Source organism: Haliotis rufescens, unplaced genomic scaffold (assembly GCF_023055435.1).
Source record: "Haliotis rufescens isolate VD_foot unplaced genomic scaffold, xgHalRufe1.0.p SCAF_16, whole genome shotgun sequence".
Lineage (NCBI taxonomy): Eukaryota > Metazoa > Mollusca > Gastropoda > Lepetellida > Haliotidae > Haliotis > Haliotis rufescens.
In genome coordinates, this window is record NW_025963846.1 from 1162942 (window position 1) to 1188946 (window position 26005).

The 26005-nt window shown below is 38.9% G+C and overlaps 1 protein-coding gene across 2 annotated transcripts in view; it reads left to right on the forward strand.

Annotated features, from left to right (window-relative positions):
• Positions 1-25620, forward strand: part of LOC124126242 (dentin sialophosphoprotein-like) — a 34013-nt gene extending 8393 nt beyond the window's left edge. Inside the window, exons 3-7 of one of the 2 annotated variants that reach the window (XM_046489631.2) lie at positions 404-493; positions 6317-6443; positions 8704-9074; positions 24301-24365; positions 24692-25620. In XM_046489631.2, coding sequence (XP_046345587.2) covers positions 404-493; positions 6317-6443; positions 8704-9074; positions 24301-24365; positions 24692-24772 — 734 coding nt within the window. In that variant the 3' untranslated portion in view covers positions 24773-25620. The remainder of the gene's footprint in view (positions 1-403; positions 494-6316; positions 6444-8703; positions 9075-24300; positions 24366-24691) is intronic. The other variant, XM_046489633.2, reaches the window with a different exon arrangement.
• Positions 25621-26005: the final 385 nt, after the last annotated feature.

Sequence of the window (26005 nt, forward strand, 5' to 3'; positions counted from 1 at the left end):
ATTGCCGTCAAATAGCTGAAATACTGTTCAAAATGGCGTTTAAGCAAAACTCATTCACTCACCATAGTTTAAAATTGTTATTACTTCTACGTGTTTTGAAGATGTGACCCCAAAATCCCAGCCAAAATCTCAAAACAGCTTCCTTCCAATCAACGCATTATAACTTTGTCAATGTTTTCTTTGTTCTGTAGTTAATTCGAAGTGTTTTCAAATCTTTAGGTAGACTATGGGTTACTGCGTTGGCTTGTCACGCTGAGCATTTTAGTTCGATACTCAACATTGGTACCATTTGAGATTCCAATTGTTGGTATTCATAAGATGTTTTTATGCTGATTTTAATTTTATCTCACCCTTGGTGTCGTCCCCGGATTAATTGATTGATTGATTAATTGATTGATTTCAGGACCTCATAGTACAAAAGGTGACGACCACAACCCTCCAAAGCCATCTGCTCAAGAAGAACCTAGACATGAACCACGATCCCAATTGCCACGTGAGTTGTATTTTAATCTTTCTTTTCTTTGTTGTTCAACGCAGCATTCACCATTATTCCGGCTTCATGCACATACGTGAAAATAATCAAGTATGGACAAGACAATCCGGTAATTAATGTTATTGCCAACGACCCAAACCACCTGAGTACCATGTGAAGCAGTCAACCAAGTATGGACCAGACAATCCAGTGATTAATGTTATTACCAACGACCCAAGCCACCAGGGAACATGTCAAGCAGTCAACCAAGTATGGACCAGACAATCCAGTGATAAATGTTATAACCAACGACCCAAGCCACCAGGGAACATATCAAGCAGTCAACCAAGTATGGACCAGACAATCCAGTGATAAATGTTATAACCAACGACCCAAGCCACCAGGGAACATGTCAAGCAGTCAACCAAGTATGGACCAGACAATCCAGTGATAAATGTTATAACCAACGACCCAAGCCACCAGGGAACATGTCAAGCAGTCAACCAAGTATGGACCAGACAATCCAGTGATAAATGTTATAACCAACGATCCAAGCCACCAGGGAACATGTCAAGCAGTCAACCAAGTATGGACCAGACAATCCAGTGATAAATGTTATAACCAACGATCCAAGCCACCAGGGAATATGTCAAGCAGTCAACCAAGTATGGACCAGACAATCCAGTGATTAATGTTAATACCAACGACCCAGGCCACCAGGGAATATGTCAAGCAGTCAACCAAGTATGGACCAGACAATCCAGTGATTAATGTTAATACCAACGACCCAGGCCACCAGGGTACATGTCAAGCAGTCAAGTTGCCCAACCTGAACACCCGATCCATTCTGTCGCGACAAGCATGGGTTGTTAGGGACCAATTTTAATCCGGAATCGTTACAGAGTCAACTGTATATTAAATGAAGTTGTATTTTCAAATAGAACATACACAGTCAAGTTAATTTAGTAGTGGTTGAATTGTCAAACAGGTATTTTTTTCTCAGATGAACTGACGATTACATGTTTCACATCCTAGAATCTATTATGTATCATGTTCTCCATTGATATCGATCTCATCTCATCAAATTTAATAAATATTGACAAGATTAAAATCCGATATCACTATTGAACCAAAGAACGGAATATTGCTAAAAAGCGGCGTTAATCTACACTCACTCACTCACTCACTCACTCACTAAATATGCTGGGGCTAATCCATGATATAAGCTATAGGCAAATGTCGGTGTCTTAAATTCAGTCCTTGCTGCAACATGGAGCCAATGGAGTGATCCCAGAATGGGAGTGATATATTCTCTCTTTTTGCAGGGGGCACGGGAGGCCCAGTCGTCTAGGGCGCCGCGATACGCTGTGCAGAGTTGCGTCCCTTGGGCTCGCCAGAAACCTATGATTGTGGGTTCGAATCACGGTTCGCCCCGATTATGTTTCAAGGTTTGTCAGCACCATACCCATGTTGGTGGGTTTCACCGAAGTGGTAAAAGCCTGAGACCTGCATCACTTCGGGCTTTCCTCCCACATTAAGCTGACACGCCGTGATATGACTGGAATACTGTTAAAAGCGGCGTTAAACCCAACTCACTCACTCACTCTCTTTTTGCAGACACGTTAAGATCTGGGTAGAGAAAAGGCCTACAGTAACCAATGCTTGCTATAAGAGGCGACTATGCTTAGGAGATAAACATACAGTAAACTACGGTTATAACGGTTATAACGATCTCAAAATGTTAAATTTAGTGCGGTTTAATCTACAGGTAACCTAGCTCTACATTGAAAACAAAGCATGTATATCTCCATTCTACCATGACTAAATAAAACGCGAACTCTTTGGTGTTAGCAAATATACTGAGTGAAGCGGCATGGGTTGAGTCCAGTGTTTTGAGGGGGTTATCGATCTGAATTACAAAATCACCGGACAAAATATGAGGTTTCAAATATTAAATTTAGCGCGGTTAAATCTACAGGTAACCTAGCTCTACATTGAAAACACAGCATGTATATCTCCATTCTACTGTGACTAAATAAAACGCGAACTCTTTGGTGTTAGCAAATATACTGAGTGAAGCGGCATGGGTTGAGTCCAGTGTTTTGAGTGAGTTATCGATCTGAATTACGGAATCACCAAAAGTCAACAAAATATGGCGCCGTATATACTCAAGCAGTTTGTTTACACCGTAATACTTCACTCGAACATATGACAGGCATTGAAAGCATATAAGCACGGCAACTTCGTAAGCTAACATGAGGTGGGCATCCCTAAAGAAAACTTAGCAAGCTTTCCAAGGCTTTCGTTCTACATCACACGTCACCTTTATGACGTCATATTGCTCATTGTGATGCAAAAGATATAACGTCACAGTCATATATAGATAAGCGCCAAAATTCTAAGCTCTATCGTGTTTTCTGCACGAAATGTATTGCCACACATCCTTTGAATATTGTAGTAACTGCATCTGTGCATTTTGTAACCTGTAATTGTAGATATAATTTTTTAAATATGCCTACCGACAATGACTGAAAATAGTACTATTCTATGAATATAAGTTCTGCGGTGATGCGGCTGATGTGGTTGATGCATGCCATTGTATCGCAATTGCGTAGATCAATGTTCATAGTCCATACTCGATTATTTACAGAATATTGCCGAATGCGGCGGAAAACAACAAACATATCTTTTTGCATGATGCTGAAGCCTGCTTGTTCGCACCAATGGCGTCACTTCAATTTACTTGAGAGTTTCAATCAAATGTGGCAGCTACAAGAACTATGTTCTCAACAGAAACCGCTGGATCGTCTATCAACTAGCCTGCTGAATTATTTTCACACTTCTTACCCCTGCCTGCTGGATTAATTTTAGCATAAGGCGCTCTAAAGAGGGTGGGTGATTTCAAACAGTCGGTGCCTCATTAAACAAGGGCCAATTGAAGAAATATTTTGCACATTTATTCCTGACAGAAAACTACACAATTCTATATAAAAATATCCTGATATTTTCAATCATACCAAGGTTAAGACCAAAGCGAACACAAAATTTGTAAATTTTCTTGAACTAACCTGAATTGCGTTATTGAAGGTGGTTTGCATTTCATGCTAGGAACCTTTTAATATCGTAACATTTGTGCAAATTGATTTCAATAATCATATCTCCGATATCTTAATTTTAATTAAGTAAAAATTCGGGTTTTATAATCGGCATATATCAGCGCGATGGTAAATTATGAACCATTTCAGTGAATTTATTATCTAAACGTTAAACAGAAATATAATATCACTTTCCTATCAAAACAATTCATTCTAACTTAGGTTTAACCAACTTAACTGGCCTCTCCTTCAGTGACAAGACGTCAATTTTCTCTCAACACTAAACAATCAATTTCAAGGATCACAGTCATAATCATGTTTGGAACTTGATGAAATATTTTATCATGTGTTCTGTTCATCTACATGAAAACATAAATATAATTATAGATCTATTGTCTTAGGTACAAATTCACAAAGTATTTTGGGTACAATTTAATTTGTTTTGGGTACAAAATCACATATACCACGTGTACAAAAATTTTATCGGTTCAGAGGACGAGAGGTTCTCAGAAAGTTTTCAACAACATCTTTAATATTTAAATTGTTCTTTTTTTAATGTTAGACCAATAACAATATTATGTTATTATTATGGCATATCAATACGTTGTATCGCTCTCCGTTGCGTTCGTTTTTAGAAAATATTTTTAAAATTAAAATCATCGAGCGTGAAATCAATTACGGTTTCGGATTTAGACTTACACATTTGATGGCGACAATCACGAAGAATTATGAAACAAATAGGAGTGAAGACTGCTCTCCAGATCAATAAATAGTAAATAGTTGACGAAAAATAGTAAATTATGTATTTTCTTTTGAATTTGAATCTATTTCGGAATTTCTTTATGATAGCTTACCAACTTTTGCATATTTTGCTTCCATGTGTCACATGCGGTACGTGCTTCCGGTTTCAGAAATGATAGCTAAAATTGCAAGTATTTTGATTATTTCTCGTAAAATGCATTATTTTGCTATTGAATGGTTTACCTAGAATGAATATCAGTTCAGATTTTGCGTATCATCCAATATTTGTCATTTTTCGCAGTGTTTGTTGACTTTGTTCAACTCAACAAATCGCGAGTTAGGCCACGCCCAAACGTATCTCTGACGTTTGTCGGCTTGTCAATGTGTCGGAAAGTTTATCAAACGAAATCATTTGCAAACTCTTTAAAAATGAAATTCTTTTTACAAAGATTTATACATACGTGTCAATAATTCTAGAAAATTAAGTTAGATGTAACAAAATGATTGTAATAGTCTAACGGGATAACTATGCATGTGGAGTTGTTTGTTTACCGCCGTTGCCATGATCGTACAAGTTCCATCCAATCGATGATGTTACGATTCAGATTGTTTTTGTTTACAATTAGTTACACCGCAAGTTGCTAATTTTTAGAAATAAAGGAACATGAGTGTTTTCCTTTCGTCAGCAAACAAAAAATTATGATCGAATAGGAAAAATGATGAAATTATTAAGAAAATATCGGACTGCATGCCGCTCAACGTGAAGTGCCAAAAGTCAACAATGGCCTTTTCTGGTAGTTGTGTGCCGAGAAGTTTGGCCGAAACATTTTTAACTCGCGATATTTTCTTTTTGAGGTAAATAAATAACTGAACGTTTTGATATTGAGCAAGCTGAGCATTTATGCATGTCATACGTAATTTAAATGTTACGCAAAGCCTTCTTGGTAAATAGATAATGGCGAGTTTTATTTTGGGGTGTTGTTGTGCTATTCGCCTGTCGAATGAGTTCGACATCAGATGCACAGGGATGGACACCTCTGTCGAATGGGTTCGACGTTAGCGTGCAGAACTTTAAAAGAACTATAGAAAATGACACAAATATGTTTTGTACCACAATACACCATTCTGTTATTTCTGAATAAGTTGAACTGTTGTCTGTTTGAATGTGAATTATGATGGCATTGATGACTGAGAAGGAACACTAAGGATCTTCCCTTGCCGAACTAGGGTGGAATTATGGAGTTACATGTTGGCTGGACTAACGACTCTATGCATAGTCCAATCAAAATCATATAACGAACTAGACATCCAGTTCGCAAACTGAATGGATTTGAACAGATTTCAGTCAACTGCAGAATTTGCAAAGCATTGGTACTGCCAACTGGGGGTTGACAGATATTTTGCAAATATTTTCATGTTTTTAATCAAGGTGCTCAAGTTATTTGATGAACTTCATTTTATTACAATATAGATCTTGATAGGAGAGATGGAATCTGATTGGTCAGTAGGAGGGACATAGAAGGGGCATAACTCATAATAGCCACTGGTGGCACTACAAGCAAGCCTTGAAATACAAACTGAGTTCGGCAAGGGTGGAAACTGGACTTTTATTGTCAGTTAACGCCCTTGCCCCAGGAAGATGCTAGTGGAGTACATTTCTACAAAATTTAAACTTTGATATGATCCAGTTTAGTGTCCTTATGGACTCACTCAAAGCATTCGACAACAGAACTTTTGCTCACACTGCATCTGTGCTCTGGAATTCCCTTCCATTGGAAATTAGGCAATCTCCAACTCTGGACACTTTCAAGACAAAACTGAAGACTTATCTCTTTAGATGTGTCTATGACCCTATGTGAGGCGCTATGAGTGACTACGTAGACGGAAATGGCGCTGAAGAAATGGACTTTTATTATTATTATTATTATTATTATTATGAATATAAGAAATCATAGCTTGAATATTTTGTTCTGTGGGATGTTATTTGTATTATGGCTTTAATGTTTAGATGCTGATGATGTCATGGATCACATTGTGCCAGCTGAACGGTTTGGTGGAACCCCTAGCTCAGCAACATATGTCTTCATCAATCACAGCTCTCACATTGAACTCAGTGGAGACATTCATCTGGTCAAGTAACCTCAGTCAACTTCTTGACCTCTAGTGTTGGGAATTGGTTGTAAAAAAACATGTTTACCTAATGCTTCTGTAAAACTAGGCCTTATTTAAAAAACAAACTTAACTTACTGTTTTTTTCTCGAAGTGAGTGAGTTCAGTTTAACACCACTTTCAACAGTATTCCAGTTATATCACTGGTAAAACCAATGAGCACGGGTATGGTGCTGACACAACTAGAAACATAATTAAGGCGTACTTAGATTCAAACCCACAATCATACGTTTCGGGCATGCCCAAGGGACACGACTCTGCACAGTGCATTGCAGGGGCTTCGATGACTAGGCCACACATCCCCCCCATTTCTCTAAGTAGTGAATATACCTTCTCAGATAACAAAACTGTGTCAGGACTGAGAGAGGGGCAAAACTGTTTTGTGTTCGATTATAAGAATATTATGTTTGATTGCTTGGTCGTTTGGACCTTCTGATGAACCAATCCTTGCTGTAAGAGGTGAAAATACTGGTCGCAAGGGGTGACTAACGGAATCATTCAAGATCTGGGGAAGAATAGGTCTTCAGCAACCTATGCTTGCCGTAAAAGGCGACTATGCTTGTAGTAAGAGGCGACTATGCTTGTCGTAAGAGGCGACTAAAGGGATTGGGTGGTAAGGCTCGCTGACTTGGTTGATGCATGTCATCAATCCCAATTTGCGTGGATCGATGCTCACGATTTTAATCACTGGATTGTCTTGTCCAGACTTGATTATTTACAGACCGCGTCATATAGCTTGAATATTACTGATTACGGCGTTAAACAAAAACAAACAATTAATCGGAACACCACTATTGACATTGTCTACTGTTCCATGGTTAAAATGCTTATTCTGTTATACTTAAAAATATTTTATCTTGTTTTGATTACTTTTAATTTAAAATTGGCTATATCTGTATTAAAACCCCTGCAACTATGTTGATTGACTGTGTAGTTAGGCTGTATTTTGTAAGTAGTTGTTCTCTTTCTTTTGTCTTGTACAGTGAACACAACTTAAAACCCTGTACTTTAACTTGATATCAACCAAGTCTCCATCTTCGTCTATCAATCATATAGCATTAAACTTCATGACTTGTTTTATTGCGTGCATGTCGACAATTAATGTACTAATAATTAATTTATTTTGACCCTGAATAAAATAAGACACAAAAATTAAGTGAAATTAGTGGAATTGTACAGATACTTCCTATGATCATGTCGCCCCGATTATGTTTCTAGGTTTGTCAGCACCATACCCGTGCTCATTGGTTTCACAGAAGTGGTAAACGTCTGAGACCTGCATCACTTCGGGCTTTCCTCCCACATTAAGCTGACAAGCCGCAATATAACTGTAATACTGTTAAAAGCGGCGTTAAAATCTAACTCACTCACTCTTATGATTATTGAAATGTTTTTGTAGCTATTGTTCCATACTATCCATATTGATCTATGATGTATGTATATTTAACTGTTCCTCCATTTAATTAATATTAAGACTATTTATATCTCTACTTTGGCTCATGACATTTTATCTGGCACTCTCAGTTTGAATTTTCCAATAGAGAGGGAATTATAACTTTCCAACACTTAAGGAAAAGGTTTTTTTCCATTTTTAACGAACAAAAACTGGTTGTGAATGAGTGTCTTAGTCAGTGTCCAATTATTTTTTTTCTCAGTCCATAATATTCATACCTCTAACATAAATCTTACTATATATTGATATCAAAGTGCATACCAATAGCTTCTGAAACTCATTTAATAACCTTGCTTGTGTTTTCTAAAACTATCTTCTTACTCGTACCGCTAACTACATCTACCCTGGGTACCGGGTCTTATCTGGAACAGATCAATTACAAAAAAAAAGTTTGGAAAGCTTATCAGTGCATTTAACTGGGTTTCTCTTATCATCAGAATGTAATTAAAATACAAGTCTTGAAAGGCATTAAGAAGTGATACACATAAGGAAGAGAAATTATCAATGTCAACTTCTATATTATGAGGAACACAACGTTATATACTATATACTCCGAAATGTTGTGTTCCTCATAATAAAGAAGTTGACATCAATAAATTCTCCTCATAATAAAAAATTAAAAATGCTACATCTGTTATTCAGCAGTTTAGGTCTTGGTAGCGTATTACAAACATGACACATGACAAGGTACTATTGCCTTGTTATGATACCTAGGGCAATAAAACAATGATAGATTACTACCTGCATTTGAATTAATCCTTTCTTCATCATAGCGTGAACGCAAAGACAGAGTTCAAAGAGGGAAACAACAGTGACAAACCTTCTAGTCAGCCGAGGACAAAAAAGAAAAAACATGGCAAAAAACTCCTGACGTCAGGTTTTGAACAAACAGGTTCAAGTGGAAGTTCCAAATCTTCAAGCCCCTCTTCCACCCTGAAGATGAGCAGTATTGAGATGCCACCTAGCACTTCCCCTGAAACGGCCTCAGTTTGTGAGGTGACCCTGGGATCAGAGCTTGTGGAATCTAAAGGGGTTGCTGAAGAACCCTTGCCACGCCAGAGAGATTTGATGGAAGCAGAAGAGGATGCTGATGAACCCTCAGCTCTGGACACTAGGGAGATGAAGAAAGGGGACAAGAGTTCAGGTATGATTGCCCAGTGATACATGTATATTGTTTTGTTTTGTTTGTTTGTTGTTTAACGCCGCACTCAGCAATATTCCAGCTAAATGTCGGTGGTCTGTAAATAATCGTGTCTGGACCAGACAATCCAGTGATTGACATCATGAGCATCGATCCGCGCAATTGAGATCGATGACATGCATTAACCAAGTCAGCGAGCCTGACCACCCGATCCCGTTAGTCAACTCTTACGACAAGCATAGCCACCTTTTACGGCAAGCATGGGTTGTTGAAGACCTATTCTTCCCCGGAATCTTCACATTATTCAACATTATTCTCAGGCACTGACATTTATATTTACAGGAGTATCCACTGATTCTGTGATCACCCTCACTGTTACAAAACAAATGTCAGTGTGTGCTGTGGATGTGCATTTTGTACTCCAATTGTCCAATGTATTCTTCATGACATTAAAACATAAACAATAGATTTTGCAGAGCAATCCAGGTTAGAGCATACATGAAATAGCTGAAATGATATCATGACTGGTGTAAAACCCTTTCACTCACTGGGCGTTAACATGACTTGTGTAAAGCCCTTTCACTCACTGGGTGATATCATGACTGGTGTAAAAAAAAATTACTCACTGAGTGATATCATGACTGGTGTAAAACCTTTCACTCACTGAGTGATATCATAACTGGTGTTAAACCCTTTCACTCACTGAGTGATATCATGACTGGTGTAAAATCAATTTACTCACTGAGTGATATCATGACTGATGTAAAACTTTTCACTCACTGAGTGATATGACTGGTGTTAAACCCTTTCACTCAGTGAGTGATACCATGACTGGTATGAAAAACTTTTACTCACTGAGTGATATGACTGGTGTAAAACCTTTCACTCGCTGAGTAATATCATGACTGGTGTAAAACCCTTTTCACTTGCTGAGTGATATCATGACTGGATTAAAACCCTTTCACTCACTGAGGGATATCATGACTGGTGTAAAACCCTTTCACTTGCTGAATGATATCATGACTGGATTAAAACCCTTTCACTCACTGAGGGATATCATGACTGGTGTAAAATCCTTTCACTCGCTGAGTGATAACATGACTGGTGTAAAACCCTTTCACTCGGTGAGTGATATCATGACTTGTGTAAAACCCTTTCACTCACTGAGGGATATCATGACTTGTGTAAAACCTTTCACTCACTGGGTGATATCATGACGGGATTAAAACCCTTTCACTCACTGGGTGATATCATGACTGGCTTAAAACCCTTTCACTTGCTGAGTGATATCATGACTGGTGTAAAACCCTTTCACTCGCTGAGGGATATCATGACTGGTGTAAAACCCTTTCACTCGCTGAATGATATCATGACTTGTGTAAAACCCTTTCACTCACTGGGTGATATCATGACGGGATAAAAACCCTTTCACTCACTGGGTGATATCATAACTGGCTTAAAACCCTTTCACTTGCTGAGTGATATTATGACTGGTGTAAAACCCTTTCACTCGCTGAGGGATATCATGACTGGTGTAAAACCCTTTCACTCGCTGAATGATATCATGACTGGTGTAAAACCCTTTCAGTCGCTGAATGACATCATGCCTGGATAAAAACCAGAGTATCCACTGATTCTGTGATCACCCTCACTGTTACAAAACAAATGTCAGTGTGTGCTGTGGATGTGCATTTTGTACTCCAATTGTCCAATGTATTCTTCATGACACATTAAAACATAAACAATAGATTTTGCAGAGCAATCCAGGTTAGAGCATACATGAAATAGCTGAAATGATATCATGACTGGTGTAAAACCCTTTCACTCATTGGGCGTTAACGTGACTTGTGTAAAGCCCTTTCACTCACTGGGTGATATCATAACTGGTGTAAAAAAAAATACTCACTGAGTGATATCATGACTGGTGTAAAACCTTTCACTCACTGAGTGATATCATAACTGGTGTTAAACCCTTTCACTCACTGAGTGATATCATGACTGGTGTAAAACAATTTACTCACTGAGTGATATCATGACTGATGTAAAACCTTTCACTCACTGAGTGATATGACTGGTGTTAAACCCTTTCACTCAGTGAGTGATATGACTGGTGTGAAAAACTTTTACTCACTGAGTGATATCATGACTGGTGTTAAACCCTTTGACGCACTGAGTGATATCATGACTGGTGTAAAAACAATTTACTCACTGAGTGATATCATGACTGATGTAAAACCTTTCACTCACTGAGTGATATGACTGGTGTTATACCATTTCACTCAGTGAGTGATATGACTGGTGTTAAAAACTTTCACTCACTGAGTGATATCATAACTGGTGTTAAACCCTTTCACTCACTGAGTGATATCATGACTAGTGTAAAAACATTTTACTCACTGAGTGATATCATGACTGATGTAAAACCTTTCGCTCACTGAGTGATACTATGACTGGTGTAAAACCCTTTCACTCACTGGGTGATATCATGACTGGATTAAAACCCTTTCACTCGGTGAGAGATAATATGACTGGTGTAAAACCCTTTCACTCACTGAGGGATATCATGACCTGTGTAAAACCCTTTCACTCACTGAGGGATATCATGACTTGTGTAAAATCCTTTCACTCACTTGGTGATATCATGACTTGTGTATAACCCTTTCACTCAGTGAGGGATATCATGACTGATGTAAAACCTTTCACTCACTGAGTGATATGACTGGTGTTAAACCCTTTCACTCAGTGAGTGATACCATGACTGGTGTGAAAAACTTTTACTCACTGAGTGATATCATGACTGGTGTAAAACCCTTCACTCACTGAGTGATATCATGACTGGTGTAAAACCCTTTCACTCGCTGAGTGATATCATGACTGGTGTAAAACCCTTTTCACTTGCTGAGTGATATCATGACTGGATTAAAGCCCTTTCACTCACTGAGGGATATCATGACTTGTGTAAAACCCTTTCTCTCGCTGAATGATATCATGACTGGATTAAAACCCTTTCACTCACTGAGGGATATCATGACTGGTGTAAAACCCTTTCACTCGCTGAATGATATCATGACTGGATTAAAACCCTTTCACTCACTGAGGGATATCATGACTTGTGTAAAACCCTTTCGCTCACTGAGGGATATCATGACTTGTGTAAAATCCTTTCACTCACTTGGTGATATCATGACTTGTGTAAAACCCTTTCACTCGCTGAATGATATCATGACTTGTGATAAACCCTTTCACTCACTGAGGGATATCATGACTGGTGTAAAACCCTTTCACTCACTGGGTGATATCATGACTGGATTAAAACCCTTTCACTCGGTGAGAGATAACATGACTGGTGTAAAACCCTTTCACTCACTGAGGGATATCATGACCTGTGTAAAACCCTTTCACTCACTTGGTGATATCATGACTTGTGTATAACCCTTTCACTCACTGAGGGATATCATGACTTGTGTAAAATCCTTTCGCTCACTTGGTGATATCATGACTTGTGTAAAACCCTTTCACTCAGTGAGGGATATCATGACTTGTGTAAAATCCTTTCACTCACTTGGTGATATCATGACTTGTGTAAAATCCTTTCACTCACTTGGTGATATCATGACTTGTGTAAAATGCTTTTACTCGCTTAGTGATATCATGACTGGATTAAAACCCTTTCACTTGCTGAGTGATATCATGACTGGATTAAAACCCTTTCACTCGCTGACTGATATCATGACTGGTGTAAAATCCTTTCACTCGCTGAGTGATATCATGACTGGGGTAAAACCTTTTCACTTGTTGAGTGATATCATGACTGGTGTAAAACCCTTTCACTCGCTGAGGGATATCATGACTGGTGTAAAACCCTTTCACTCGCTGAATGATATCATGACTGGTGTAAAACCCTTTCACTCGCTGAATGACATCATGCCTGGATAAAAACCAGAGTATCCACTGATTCTGTGATCACCCTCACTGTTACAAAACAAATGTCAGTGTGTGCTGTGGATGTGCATTTTGTACTCCAATTGTCCAATGTATTCTTCATGACACATTAAAACATAAACAATAGATTTTGCAGAGCAATCCAGGTTAGAGCATACATGAAATAGCTGAAATGATATCATGACTGGTGTAAAACCCTTTCACTCATTGGGCGTTAACGTGACTTGTGTAAAGCCCTTTCACTCACTGGGTGATATCATAACTGGTGTAAAAAAAAATACTCACTGAGTGATATCATGACTGGTGTAAAACCTTTCACTCACTGAGTGATATCATAACTGGTGTTAAACCCTTTCACTCACTGAGTGATATCATGACTGGTGTAAAACAATTTACTCACTGAGTGATATCATGACTGATGTAAAACCTTTCACTCACTGAGTGATATGACTGGTGTTAAACCCTTTCACTCAGTGAGTGATATGACTGGTGTGAAAAACTTTTACTCACTGAGTGATATCATGACTGGTGTTAAACCCTTTGACGCACTGAGTGATATCATGACTGGTGTAAAAACAATTTACTCACTGAGTGATATCATGACTGATGTAAAACCTTTCACTCACTGAGCGATATGACTGGTGTTATACCATTTCACTCAGTGAGTGATATGACTGGTGTTAAAAACTTTCACTCACTGAGTGATATCATAACTGGTGTTAAACCCTTTCACTCACTGAGTGATATCATGACTAGTGTAAAAACATTTTACTCACTGAGTGATATCATGACTGATGTAAAACCTTTCGCTCACTGAGTGATACTATGACTGGTGTAAAACCCTTTCACTCACTGGGTGATATCATGACTGGATTAAAACCCTTTCACTCGGTGAGAGATAATATGACTGGTGTAAAACCCTTTCACTCACTGAGGGATATCATGACCTGTGTAAAACCCTTTCACTCACTGAGGGATATCATGACTTGTGTAAAATCCTTTCACTCACTTGGTGATATCATGACTTGTGTATAACCCTTTCACTCAGTGAGGGATATCATGACTGATGTAAAACCTTTCACTCACTGAGTGATATGACTGGTGTTAAACCCTTTCACTCAGTGAGTGATACCATGACTGGTGTGAAAAACTTTTACTCACTGAGTGATATCATGACTGGTGTAAAACCTTTCACTCACTGAGTGATATCATGACTGGTGTAAAACCCTTTCACTCGCTGAGTGATATCATGACTGGTGTAAAACCCTTTTCACTTGCTGAGTGATATCATGACTGGATTAAAGCCCTTTCACTCACTGAGGGATATCATGACTTGTGTAAAACCCTTTCTCTCGCTGAATGATATCATGACTGGATTAAAACCCTTTCACTCACTGAGGGATATCATGACTTGTGTAAAACCCTTTCACTCGCTGAATGATATCATGACTGGATTAAAACCCTTTCACTCGGTGAGAGATACTATGACTGGTGTAAAACCCTTTCACTCACTGGGTGATATCATGACTGGATTAAAACCCTTTCACTCGGTGAGAGATAACATGACTGGTGTAAAACCGTTTCACTCACTGAGGGATATCATGACTTGTGTAAAACCCTTTCGCTCACTGAGGGATATCATGACTTGTGTAAAATCCTTACACTCACTTGGTGATATCATGACTTGTGTAAAACCCTTTCACTCGCTGAATGATATCATGACTTGTGATAAACCCTTTCACTCACTGAGGGATATCATGACTGGTGTAAAACCCTTTCACTCACTGGGTGATATCATGACTGGATTAAAACCCTTTCACTCGGTGAGAGATAACATGACTGGTGTAAAACCCTTTCACTCACTGAGGGATATCATGACCTGTGTAAAACCCTTTCACTCACTTGGTGATATCATGACTTGTGTATAACCCTTTCACTCACTGAGGGATATCATGACTTGTGTAAAATCCTTTCGCTCACTTGGTGATATCATGACTTGTGTAAAACCCTTTCACTCAGTGAGGGATATCATGACTTGTGTAAAATCCTTTCACTCACTTGGTGATATCATGACTTGTGTAAAATCCTTTCACTCACTTGGTGATATCATGACTTGTGTAAAATGCTTTTACTCGCTTAGTGATATCATGACTGGATTAAAACCCTTTCACTTGCTGAGTGATATCATGACTGGATTAAAACCCTTTCACTCGCTGACTGATATCATGACTGGCGTAAAATCCTTTCACTCGCTGAGTGATATCATGACTGGTGTTAAACCCTTTGACGCACTGAGTGATATCATGACTGGTGTAAAAACAATTTACTCACTGAGTGATATCATGACTGATGTAAAACCTTTCACTCACTGAGTGATATGACTGGTGTTATACCATTTCACTCAGTGAGTGATATGACTGGTGTTAAAAACTTTCACTCACTGAGTGATATCATAACTGGTGTTAAACCCTTTCACTCACTGAGTGATATCATGACTAGTGTAAAAACATTTTACTCACTGAGTGATATCATGACTGATGTAAAACCTTTCGCTCACTGAGTGATACTATGACTGGTGTAAAACCCTTTCACTCACTGGGTGATATCATGACTGGATTAAAACCCTTTCACTCGGTGAGAGATAATATGACTGGTGTAAAACCCTTTCACTCACTGAGGGATATCATGACCTGTGTAAAACCCTTTCACTCACTGAGGGATATCATGACTTGTGTAAAATCCTTTCACTCACTTGGTGATATCATGACTTGTGTATAACCCTTTCACTCAGTGAGGGATATCATGACTGATGTAAAACCTTTCACTCACTGAGTGATATGACTGGTGTTAAACCCTTTCACTCAGTGAGTGATACCATGACTGGTGTGAAAAACTTTTACTCACTGAGTGATATCATGACTGGTGTAAAACCCTTCACTCACTGAGTGATATCATGACTGGTGTAAAACCCTTTCACTCGCTGAGTGATATCATGACTGGTGTAAAACCCTTTTCACTTGCTGAGTGATATCATGACTGGATTAAAGCCCTTTCACTCACTGAGGGATATCATGACTTGTGTAAAACCCTTTCTCTCGCTGAATGATATCATGACTGGATTAAAACCCTTTCACTCACTGAGGGATATCATGACTGGTGTAAAACCCTTTCACTCGCTGAATGATATCATGACTGGATTAAAACCCTTTCACTCACTGAGGGATATCATGACTTGTGTAAAACCCTTTCGCTCACTGAGGGATATCATGACTTGTGTAAAATCCTTTCACTCACTTGGTGATATCATGACTTGTGTAAAACCCTTTCACTCGCTGAATGATATCATGACTTGTGATAAACCCTTTCACTCACTGAGGGATATCATGACTGGTGTAAAACCCTTTCACTCACTGGGTGATATCATGACTGGATTAAAACCCTTTCACTCGGTGAGAGATAACATGACTGGTGTAAAACCCTTTCACTCACTGAGGGATATCATGACCTGTGTAAAACCCTTTCACTCACTTGGTGATATCATGACTTGTGTATAACCCTTTCACTCACTGAGGGATATCATGACTTGTGTAAAATCCTTTCGCTCACTTGGTGATATCATGACTTGTGTAAAACCCTTTCACTCAGTGAGGGATATCATGACTTGTGTAAAATCCTTTCACTCACTTGGTGATATCATGACTTGTGTAAAATCCTTTCACTCACTTGGTGATATCATGACTTGTGTAAAATGCTTTTACTCGCTTAGTGATATCATGACTGGATTAAAACCCTTTCACTTGCTGAGTGATATCATGACTGGATTAAAACCCTTTCACTCGCTGACTGATATCATGACTGGTGTAAAATCCTTTCACTCGCTGAGTGATATCATGACTGGGGTAAAACCTTTTCACTTGTTGAGTGATATCATGACTGGTGTAAAACCCTTTCACTCGCTGAGGGATATCATGACTGGTGTAAAACCCTTTCACTCGCTGAATGATATCATGACTGGTGTAAAACCCTTTCACTCGCTGAATGACATCATGCCTGGATAAAAACCAGAGTATCCACTGATTCTGTGATCACCCTCACTGTTACAAAACAAATGTCAGTGTGTGCTGTGGATGTGCATTTTGTACTCCAATTGTCCAATGTATTCTTCATGACACATTAAAACATAAACAATAGATTTTGCAGAGCAATCCAGGTTAGAGCATACATGAAATAGCTGAAATGATATCATGACTGGTGTAAAACCCTTTCACTCATTGGGCGTTAACGTGACTTGTGTAAAGCCCTTTCACTCACTGGGTGATATCATAACTGGTGTAAAAAAAAATACTCACTGAGTGATATCATGACTGGTGTAAAACCTTTCACTCACTGAGTGATATCATAACTGGTGTTAAACCCTTTCACTCACTGAGTGATATCATGACTGGTGTAAAACAATTTACTCACTGAGTGATATCATGACTGATGTAAAACCTTTCACTCACTGAGTGATATGACTGGTGTTAAACCCTTTCACTCACTGAGTGATATGACTGGTGTGAAAAACTTTTACTCACTGAGTGATATCATGACTGGTGTTAAACCCTTTGACGCACTGAGTGATATCATGACTGGTGTAAAAACAATTTACTCACTGAGTGATATCATGACTGATGTAAAACCTTTCACTCACTGAGTGATATGACTGGTGTTATACCATTTCACTCAGTGAGTGATATGACTGGTGTTAAAAACTTTCACTCACTGAGTGATATCATAACTGGTGTTAAACCCTTTCACTCACTGAGTGATATCATGACTAGTGTAAAAACATTTTACTCACTGAGTGATATCATGACTGATGTAAAACCTTTCGCTCACTGAGTGATACTATGACTGGTGTAAAACCCTTTCACTCACTGGGTGATATCATGACTGGATTAAAACCCTTTCACTCGGTGAGAGATAATATGACTGGTGTAAAACCCTTTCACTCACTGAGGGATATCATGACCTGTGTAAAACCCTTTCACTCACTGAGGGATATCATGACTTGTGTAAAATCCTTTCACTCACTTGGTGATATCATGACTTGTGTATAACCCTTTCACTCAGTGAGGGATATCATGACTGATGTAAAACCTTTCACTCACTGAGTGATATGACTGGTGTTAAACCCTTTCACTCAGTGAGTGATACCATGACTGGTGTGAAAAACTTTTACTCACTGAGTGATATCATGACTGGTGTAAAACCTTTCACTCACTGAGTGATATCATGACTGGTGTAAAACCCTTTCACTCGCTGAGTGATATCATGACTGGTGTAAAACCCTTTTCACTTGCTGAGTGATATCATGACTGGATTAAAGCCCTTTCACTCACTGAGGGATATCATGACTTGTGTAAAACCCTTTCTCTCGCTGAATGATATCATGACTGGATTAAAACCCTTTCACTCACTGAGGGATATCATGACTTGTGTAAAACCCTTTCACTCGCTGAATGATATCATGACTGGATTAAAACCCTTTCACTCGGTGAGAGATACTATGACTGGTGTAAAACCCTTTCACTCACTGGGTGATATCATGACTGGATTAAAACCCTTTCACTCGGTGAGAGATAACATGACTGGTGTAAAACCGTTTCACTCACTGAGGGATATCATGACTTGTGTAAAACCCTTTCGCTCACTGAGGGATATCATGACTTGTGTAAAATCCTTTCACTCACTTGGTGATATCATGACTTGTGTAAAACCCTTTCACTCGCTGAATGATATCATGACTTGTGATAAACCCTTTCACTCACTGAGGGATATCATGACTGGTGTAAAACCCTTTCACTCACTGGGTGATATCATGACTGGATTAAAACCCTTTCACTCGGTGAGAGATAACATGACTGGTGTATAACCCTTTCACTCACTGAGGGATATCATGACCTGTGTAAAACCCTTTCACTCACTTGGTGATATCATGACTTGTGTATAACCCTTTCACTCACTGAGGGATATCATGACTTGTGTAAAATCCTTTCGCTCACTTGGTGATATCATGACTTGTGTAAAACCCTTTCACTCAGTGAGGGATATCATGACTTGTGTAAAATCCTTTCACTCACTTGGTGATATCATGACTTGTGTAAAATCCTTTCACTCACTTGGTGATATCATGACTTGTGTAAAATGCTTTTACTCGCTTAGTGATATCATGACTGGATTAAAACCCTTTCACTTGCTGAGTGATATCATGACTGGATTAAAACCCTTTCACTCGCTGACTGATATCATGACTGGCGTAAAATCCTTTCACTCGCTCAGTGATATCATGACTGGGGTAAAACCCTTTCACTCGGTGAGAGATACTATGACTGGTGTAAAACCCTTTCACTCACTGGGTGATATCATGACTGGATTAAAACCCTTTCACTCGGTGAGAGATAACATGACTGGTGTAAAACCGTTTCACTCACTGAGGGATATCATGACTTGTGTAAAACCCTTTCGCTCACTGAGGGATATCATGACTTGTGTAAAATCCTTTCACTCACTTGGTAATATCATGACTTGTGTAAAACCCTTTCACTCGCTGAATGATATCATGACTTGTGATAAACCCTTTCACTCACTGAGGGATATCATGACTGGTGTAAAACCCTTTCACTCACTGGGTGATATCATGACTGGATTAAAACCCTTTCACTCGGTGAGAGATAACATGACTGGTGTAAAACCGTTTCACTCACTGAGGGATATCATGACCTGTGTAAAACCCTTTCACTCACTTGGTGATATCATGACTTGTGTATAACCCTTTCACTCACTGAGGGATATCATGACTTGTGTAAAATCCTTTCGCTCACTTGGTGATATCATGACTTGTGTAAAACCCTTTCACTCAGTGAGGGATATCATGACTTGTGTAAAATCCTTTCACTCACTTGGTGATATCATGACTTGTGTAAAATCCTTTCACTCACTTGGTGATATCATGACTTGTGTAAAATGCTTTTACTCGCTTAGTGATATCATGACTGGATTAAAACCCTTTCACTTGCTGAGTGATATCATGACTGGATTAAAACCCTTTCACTCGCTGACTGATATCATGACTGGTGTAAAATCCTTTCACTCGCTGAGTGATATCATGACTGGGGTAAAACCTTTTCACTTGTTGAGTGATATCATGACTGGTGTAAAACCCTTTCACTCGCTGAGGGATATCATGACTGGTGTAAAACCCTTTCACTCGCTGAATGATATCATGACTGGTGTAAAACCCTTTCACTCGCTGAATGACATCATGCCTGGATAAAAACCAGAGTATCCACTGATTCTGTGATCACCCTCACTGTTACAAAACAAATGTCAGTGTGTGCTGTGGATGTGCATTTTGTACTCCAATTGTCCAATGTATTCTTCATGACACATTAAAACATAAACAATAGATTTTGCAGAGCAATCCAGGTTAGAGCATACATGAAATAGCTGAAATGATATCATGACTGGTGTAAAACCCTTTCACTCATTGGGCGTTAACGTGACTTGTGTAAAGCCCTTTCACTCACTGGGTGATATCATAACTGGTGTAAAAAAAAATACTCACTGAGTGATATCATGACTGGTGTAAAACCTTTCACTCACTGAGTGATATCATAACTGGTGTTAAACCCTTTCACTCACTGAGTGATATCATGACTGGTGTAAAACAATTTACTCACTGAGTGATATCATGACTGATGTAAAACCTTTCACTCACTGAGTGATATGACTGGTGTTAAACCCTTTCACTCACTGAGTGATATGACTGGTGTGAAAAACTTTTACTCACTGAGTGATATCATGACTGGTGTTAAACCCTTTGACGCACTGAGTGATATCATGACTGGTGTAAAAACAATTTACTCACTGAGTGATATCATGACTGATGTAAAACCTTTCACTCACTGAGTGATATGACTGGTGTTATACCATTTCACTCAGTGAGTGATATGACTGGTGTTAAAAACTTTCACTCACTGAGTGATATCATAACTGGTGTTAAACCCTTTCACTCACTGAGTGATATCATGACTAGTGTAAAAACATTTTACTCACTGAGTGATATCATGACTGATGTAAAACCTTTCGCTCACTGAGTGATACTATGACTGGTGTAAAACCCTTTCACTCACTGGGTGATATCATGACTGGATTAAAACCCTTTCACTCGGTGAGAGATAATATGACTGGTGTAAAACCCTTTCACTCACTGAGGGATATCATGACCTGTGTAAAACCCTTTCACTCACTGAGGGATATCATGACTTGTGTAAAATCCTTTCACTCACTTGGTGATATCATGACTTGTGTATAACCCTTTCACTCAGTGAGGGATATCATGACTGATGTAAAACCTTTCACTCACTGAGTGATATGACTGGTGTTAAACCCTTTCACTCAGTGAGTGATACCATGACTGGTGTGAAAAACTTTTACTCACTGAGTGATATCATGACTGGTGTAAAACCTTTCACTCACTGAGTGATATCATGACTGGTGTAAAACCCTTTCACTCGCTGAGTGATATCATGACTGGTGTAAAACCCTTTTCACTTGCTGAGTGATATCATGACTGGATTAAAGCCCTTTCACTCACTGAGGGATATCATGACTTGTGTAAAACCCTTTCACTCGCTGAATGATATCATGACTGGATTAAAACCCTTTCACTCGGTGAGAGATACTATGACTGGTGTAAAACCCTTTCACTCACTGGGTGATATCATGACTGGATTAAAACCCTTTCACTCGGTGAGAGATAACATGACTGGTGTAAAACCATTTCACTCACTGAGGGATATCATGACTTGTGTAAAACCCTTTCGCTCACTGAGGGATATCATGACTTGTGTAAAATCCTTTCACTCACTTGGTGATATCATGACTTGTGTAAAACCCTTTCACTCGCTGAATGATATCATGACTTGTGATAAACCCTTTCACTCACTGAGGGATATCATGACTGGTGTAAAACCCTTTCACTCACTGGGTGATATCATGACTGGATTAAAACCCTTTCACTCGGTGAGAGATAACATGACTGGTGTAAAACCCTTTCACTCACTGAGGGATATCATGACCTGTGTAAAACCCTTTCACTCACTTGGTGATATCATGACTTGTGTATAACCCTTTCACTCACTGAGGGATATCATGACTTGTGTAAAATCCTTTCGCTCACTTGGTGATATCATGACTTGTGTAAAACCCTTTCACTCAGTGAGGGATATCATGACTTGTGTAAAATCCTTTCACTCACTTGGTGATATCATGACTTGTGTAAAATCCTTTCACTCACTTGGTGATATCATGACTTGTGTAAAATGCTTTTACTCGCTTAGTGATATCATGACTGGATTAAAACCCTTTCACTTGCTGAGTGATATCATGACTGGATTAAAACCCTTTCACTCGCTGACTGATATCATGACTGGCGTAAAATCCTTTCACTCGCTGAGTGATATCATGACTGGGGTAAAACCCTTTCACTCGGTGAGAGATACTATGACTGGTGTAAAACCCTTTCACTCACTGGGTGATATCATGACTGGATTAAAACCCTTTCACTCGGTGAGAGATAACATGACTGGTGTAAAACCGTTTCACTCACTGAGGGATATCATGACTTGTGTAAAACCCTTTCGCTCACTGAGGGATATCATGACTTGTGTAAAATCCTTTCACTCACTTGGTGATATCATGACTTGTGTAAAACCCTTTCACTCGCTGAATGATATCATGACTTGTGATAAACCCTTTCACTCACTGAGGGATATCATGACTGGTGTAAAACCCTTTCACTCACTGGGTGATATCATGACTGGATTAAAACCCTTTCACTCGGTGAGAGATAACATGACTGGTGTAAAACCCTTTCACTCACTGAGGGATATCATGACCTGTGTAAAACCCTTTCACTCACTTGGTGATATCATGACTTGTGTATAACCCTTTCACTCACTGAGGGATATCATGACTTGTGTAAAATCCTTTCGCTCACTTGGTGATATCATGACTTGTGTAAAACCCTTTCACTCAGTGAGGGATATCATGACTTGTGTAAAATCCTTTCACTCACTTGGTGATATCATGACTTGTGTAAAATCCTTTCACTCACTTGGTGATATCATGACTTGTGTAAAATCCTTTCACTCACTTGGTGATATCATGACTTGTGTAAAATGCTTTTACTCGCTTAGTGATATCATGACTGGATTAAAACCCTTTCACTTGCTGAGTGATATCATGACTGGATTAAAACCCTTTCACTCGCTGACTGATATCATGACTGGCGTAAAATCCTTTCACTCGCTGAGTGATATCATGACTGGGGTAAAACCTTTTCACTTGTTGAGTGATATCATGACTGGTGTAAAACCCTTTCACTCACTGAGGGATATCATGACCTGTGTAAAACCCTTTCACTCACTGAGAGATATCATGACTTGTGTAAAATCCTTTCACTCACTTGGTGATATCATGACTTGTGTATAACCCTTTCACTCAGTGAGGGATATCATGACTGATGTAAAACCTTTCACTCACTGAGTGATATGACTGGTGTTAAACCCTTTCACTCAGTGAGTGATACCATGACTGGTGTGAAAAACTTTTACTCACTGAGTGATATCATGACTGGTGTAAAACCTTTCACTCACTGAGTGATATCATGACTGGTGTAAAACCCTTTCACTCGCTGAGTGATATCATGACTGGTGTAAAACCCTTTTCACTTGCTGAGTGATATCATGACTGGATTAAAGCCCTTTCACTCACTGAGGGATATCATGACTTGTGTAAAACCCTTTCACTCGCTGAATGATATCATGACTGGATTAAAACCCTTTCACTTGGTGAGTGATATCATGACTGCTGTAAAACCCTTTCATTCGCTGAATGATATCATGACTGGCGTAAAATCCTTTCACTCGCTGAGTGATATCATGACTGGGGTAAAACCTTTTCACTTGTTGAGTGATATCATGACTTGTGTAAAATGCTTTTACTCGCTTAGTGATATCATGACTGGATTAAAACCCTTTCACTTGCTGAGTGATATCATGACTGGATTAAAACCCTTTCACTCGCTGACTGATATCATGACTGGCGTAAAATCCTTTCACTCGCTGAGTGATATCATGACTTGTGTAAAACTCTTTCACACACTGCGTGATATCATGATAGGTGTAACGCCATTTTGCTTCTGACTTCTTTGAAAAGTGTTAGGATTTTTTTAACATTACAGATTTGTGTTTATCAGAGACTGGTTGTGGAGAAGATTGTGCCGATGACAAGTCAGATTCGTCAGAGGTGAGGACCCTTCATTCAGTCTGAGCACCTGTTTCTTGTGGGTGTCATACAGACATTTTGTTTCAAGGTGAAAGTGGAAAGAGGGAGATAATTCTTGAATGATGCAATTTAACGTTCACAGACCACCACACTAAAAGGCTTTAAAAGATGATACTTGTACCATCACAGATGGCAAACACTAAAAAACCAGCATTGGTCTGGACTAGTACAAGCACGCACGCACGCGCACACTGGTATGTACTTTGCTGTATACCAGTTAGCAATAACATTTTAGGTTCCTTTTGAAAAGTAACAATTATTCGTTATGTTGGGCCTTTTTCTTTCAGGATGTGATGAAACAGAAATCAAAGAGAAAAAACACATGCTTCCCATTTTCTTTAAAGAGATGGAGGAAGAAGAAGAAATAGTGCTGAACATTGACCTACATACAGTCAATCGTTTAGATAAGCGTCAATGAAATCCTTTCCAAGTCTAGATTTATGTTCCCCATAGACCATGCTTCTTGCCGTCTGTCTCTTTGTAGGGATTCTGGGTAAGAATATAGATCCCAATCAAAATTGGGTTGTCGGGATCACTGACTTTGTTGAGTTTACGTCATATCAAACTTGCTTGGATCGATGTTCATGATGTCAATCACTGGCTCGTCTCGTCTCGTCTAGAGATTATTTACAAACTGCCACCTCATAGCTGGAATATTGATGCGTTAAACAACAAACAAGAATATCAGACAGTGGTTGAAGTATTATCCTGCAGAAGGGATGCTGTATGAGATGGGAACTGGGTGTATCCTTCAAGTACTGTATTCGACATAATAAGCGCCCAGGGCGCTCTCAAAATTAGAAAAAGGGGGATCTTATTAGAATATTATTTTAGTGAAAAATAACAGAGTTGAAACATCGTAAATTACGTGGTTTATGCTGACAGCCTGAAATGTTTATATATTTTTCCAGAATTGAATTGCCCATAATTAAGGATGCATATAACACACATGTTATACAAGAATAAATAATTCTTGTGTACATTGATCAATCGGAAGGGGTGCTAATTTGGCTTGTTCACTAGCCAATGTATATATTAGCAAATATCGCTGTGGGTGCTTATTATTACGTCGAATACGGTAAATTCAAAATGAGGGGGCACAGGTTCTCTGATCATCTAAGGTGCCACAATTCACTGAGCACCATTGCATCTCTGAGGCAAGCCAGAATTTTATTGTCATTGGTTTGAATCTCATATTATCCGTTTTCTTGTTTGTCAGCACCATGGGTTTCACAAAGTGGTAAATGTCTATAACTGCTCTATCACTTGAGCTCTCTTCCCACAAAGGTCACCTACTAAAGCAGAACTTTTGATTTCTTTGGTTCAGCCTTTTTCACATATTTTGACTATACATCTGAACCCAGTTGAAAATTGAATGATGCATTGAGAATCTCACCCAAGCATCTTTTTGATATCATACAAATCAACTTGATGAAACTTTCGAACTCCTAAGCATCCCGGTTTGATGTCAAAAGACACAAGCGGGGATTTCTATTTATCATCCATAATCATGCTCCCATTTCTGTTTGTAATAACCAGTGTCCTGAGTGTAAGAAAGTACAGTGAACAGGCTTCAGTTTGCAGAGAGATTAATGATGTCA